Source organism: Phaseolus vulgaris, chromosome 6, assembly GCF_051622355.1.
Source record: "Phaseolus vulgaris cultivar YP4 chromosome 6, ASM5162235v1, whole genome shotgun sequence".
NCBI classification, from domain to species: domain Eukaryota; kingdom Viridiplantae; phylum Streptophyta; class Magnoliopsida; order Fabales; family Fabaceae; genus Phaseolus; species Phaseolus vulgaris.
Window position 1 is genome coordinate 6,101,179 of NC_143503.1, and position 3,908 is coordinate 6,105,086.

At 33.8% G+C, this 3,908-nt stretch overlaps 1 protein-coding gene across 1 annotated transcript; it reads right to left on the bottom strand.

Annotated features, from left to right (window-relative positions):
• Nucleotides 1-276: 276 nt before the first annotated feature.
• Nucleotides 277-1,376, bottom strand: TIM13 (translocase of the inner mitochondrial membrane 13). Its single transcript, XM_068638342.1, has 2 exons — nt 1,201-1,376; nt 277-584 (listed from the first exon to the last, which is right to left on the bottom strand). Exons 1-2 carry the CDS (start codon nt 1,312-1,314, stop codon nt 438-440), a joined length of 261 nt encoding a protein of 86 aa, XP_068494443.1. The 5' UTR covers nt 1,315-1,376; the 3' UTR covers nt 277-437.
• Between the last annotated feature and the right edge of the window lie 2,532 nt (nt 1,377-3,908).

Here is a 3,908-nt window from a genome sequence, read left to right on the forward strand (position 1 = left end):
CGAGAGCAATTAAATCATAAATCAATTGTCAACAACCACTATAAGCTCTTTATTTGTGAAGTGAAACCGAAATCCATGATTTCGATCCATGTGATTGTCTCCAAAATGTTAGGTTTCATTTCAACACTATTTAACTTATTTTACTTACCGGACAGCTTCAGATAGCATATTTACACAACGTCTTGATGTAAGTAAAAGGAATATACACTACTAGAACATAAATTCATTGTAAGGAAGCATAGAGATAAGCCTGAACTTCACGGGGAAGCATAGAGATAAGCCTGAACTTCACGGGTCATACGTACTCGTGTATAATATAATATAAAAAGCATGATTGTTGAGGAAAAAAAAACCCGAAGATCACCACATAATCTCCAACGTCTATAAATTGGTACTCAAATGTTGAGCAATTACATTTCCTGGGAAGGTTGTCCTATTCATTGCGAAGTAAATAACGCTTTGCTAATTATGCCGGTGGCTTCAATATATCGATCCACGCACCTAGATATGCAACTGCTTTCACTTCCACCAAGACTTGAACCTGGTTTCGTCACACACTTCTCAAAACACTTTTTTCCCACTGTCTGCAAAATAAACGCAAACGGGAAGATGAGTGCAACTGTATAAATTAAGACACTAAACAAAATCAGTACTTCCAAGAATTTGCAATTGCACAAGGCTTTTCAATAATTTAAAGCATCAGTTATCCGGTGTTCATAAAAAAAATGACTCATGAACAACCATGAACAAGAAACACATCAATCACTGCAATGGCATCTTTCTCCGAGATGATCATCTTTCTAAGAGATGAGAAAACCATCATTAAACTACATTAATTTGAATTTCACAATCAATTGCATCTCATTGACCTACATAATTGAATTTTCCCAATTTGCTTCTTACATGTTTCTTTTGTCGGTGTTCCACATGGTTAAGGTTGAAATATTCTTTAGATAGGAAAACACTGCTTAACAAACAGAAACGCATGGTAGAACACAATAAATGATCAAAGAAGAATTAGGAGAGATCGAGAGCCTATGCCCTTCATAGCCTAGGACACTTGTATACGAATTATTATGCCTATCCTCTACTCCCACATTCTGTTTCCTTCCTATTCTCCTTAGACTCGATCTGGTTTCATTGAACAGTATGGGGCTAAGAAAGGTTCCATATGAGGAGTTAAAAGGGGAAAGTAGATACCTCAAGAAATTGTTGAGCATACTCCAAGGCCAGCTGATTCTTCAACTGCTTTCTGATATCCTGCGCAGATAACTGCTGCGACGACCCAGCCGATGGATTTGAGAACGAATCCATTGCTTCCCACTCACTGTATGTTTGCCGCCTAACAGTTGTTAAATAACCCCTCTGTAATGTTCTTTCCCTAAAACCCTAACTCACCTCGCCACTACTTCCTCTGGAACTGGACCCACTCATGATATCCAGCCCATTCCCACGTTATATCTTATATTTTCTATTCACACTCCTCTTAATTCTTTTTCGACTTCCCTTTCTTTTTAGGATTCTTAATCCCTCAACATCTCTCATTTTATTATTATCACTTCCAAAACTAAATTAACAATTCATAATTATTCATTAATTTTCCTTACAATTTAAAACCATATTCATATTTTCTAGTATTCTAGTTCCAACGATCCTTCTTACCTATATTTACAATCTCTTTTACAACTTATATATTTTTTTAATTATTTTTTATCTAATCTTAATATAACAATGATAAACCCAAACTTAATAAATACTCTTTAACATAATCATATATAATTTCTTCAAAGAATAAAAACGATATCCATTTTGCAATCAAAGTCTAAAACGCTTAATCCATTACAATTGTGTCAAAAGCAATCCTTCCTTCAGAATTAATAATTTGGGACCAAAAATTTTTTATGGAACACAAAACATTAACGTTGCTATTTCAAAGCATGTAATGAGACTATCAATAACTAATTTTGGAATATATGTTTTGTAACAATTTTCTTACACTTTCAAAGTAAGTGTTTCAGAATTACTAAGTATATCTTCTCCATTGGGTGTTCTGAATTGCTACAATGGTGTTCCCCAAATTATCTAATTCGTAACTCTCAACCCATATGATTAGGGATTGTATTTTAACAAAAATACAATATTGCTTCCAGGCCATACAATCCGCAACGTTAACAAATACCACAATTATACATTCTAGTGTGCCTATTGGAATATTATATTCTCAAATAGCATGTCACCAAGGTGTGTTTGATTGAGGAGGGAAAATGAGAAAGTGAAAAAAGAAATAAAGGAAGCAGAAAAGAATAGAAAGTGTAGTTGTCTAGATTATAAGAAGAAGAAAAAAAATTAAAAAAATAAAGAAAAGTTTATGAATAATTTGATATGGATATATAAATTTTAAAAAGTTACAAAAATAATATACTTATAAAATAATCAAATATATAAATTAATTTTCATTAATTATTAAATAACAATTATTATTATTGTTATTATTAATGTTAATATTTGTAATTATTTTCAACCAGTCTACTCACACATCCGTAACCATGGGAGGATCTAGAAGACACCGATTCACCGACAACACCATGGAGGCACAACTACCCCTTACCTGGAAGGGGTTGAATGTGAATCACTACAATGGGATAACAAATCTAGACAAACACGTGGATGTCTACACCACCCAAATAAGCCTATACACGTCCAACGACTCATTACCGACATCACTCAAAGTGGGAACTCTTAGCTGGGTCACAAGACTTCCTCCAAGTTCCATAGACTGCATTGAGACACTAATGTCCAAATTCGGAACACAATTTGCAACAATTTGGGCACATCATTTAACCTCCATTGCACTTGTGAACATATGACAAGAAAAGGGAGATCCACTATGAGTGTTCAGGGAGAGATTTAGCAAAGTGTCCCTGAACATCCGAAACCTAAGTTCAGAAGTGGCAATGCAACACATGGTGATGCAATCCGGTTCTTGAGTTTTGGAGGAGATTCATGGAGGCAGCGGAATTCTTGGAAGAGATTGAGTGAAGCACCGAGATGAGTTTTGAAAAAAGGAGAGGAAGGTGTAGTTTCTAGGTGCAAAGGCCAAGGAAGATCTTAAGAACTTCCTTGAGTTTCTTCTAGGTTAGAAAGCATCTAGTAAAGATAGACTTGAAGAGAAATGTTTTGAAAATTCAAGAACACAATTCAATATTCATTCAAGTATAAAAAATACAAGAGAGGAGCCACTTACTTTTAGGCTCAAGTGTTCATAAACCATGCCTCTTGGATGACTTCACCTTAGTTAAGTCAAACTTAACTATGGTGAAGGTTAAAGATCAAAACCATGTAGTTTTCCTCAAGATGCTTCTAGAAACCTTTGCTTAAATGTTAAGTCAAGGTTTCTAAAAGGTTTTGGAATTTATTTTTAACTTATTCTAAAAGTGTGGCTCATAAATACAAAGTCAGAAAATACTATTCTACTATATAGAATTTATACAAACTAAAACAAAGATTTTTTCTATATATTTTTGTATTTTATCTTCTGCTCTTAGTTAGAAGTATGGTGGCTTGGAAGTGAAGATGGTCCTTCATCAGGGTCCCTCCCTTTAAAAGGATTTGTCCTCAAATCCGTTTCAAGTAAGCCACCAAAATTGTCAGCACAATCCACCAGGATCATGTATCCATCTTAAAAAATAGCAAACTTTAAAAGAATACAAAAGATAAAGATTAAAATGGTATACAACCATCATGGTGGAGAAGAAAATTTTGTTTGTTTTTGTTTTTTATTTTGAAAATCTTTTTTAAAACTAAAAGATGAAGAAAAAGGGAAGAAGAAGTACCTCTCTCAAAAGAAGACTTTAACATGCAAATAGGTTTTGATGAAAATGACACAAGTTGTTTATTTTTTTTCAAAT

Bases quoted from the DNA above. Each gene is read 5' to 3' on its own strand.
- TIM13 (XM_068638342.1), bottom strand. From the start codon at position 1,314: ATGGATTCGTTCTCAAATCCATCGGCTGGGTCGTCGCAGCAGTTATCT. The intron at 585-1,200 runs GTATCTACTTTC...TTTATTTTGCAG, and splicing joins ATGCTCAACAATTTCTTGAG to ACAGTGGGAAAAAAGTGTTT.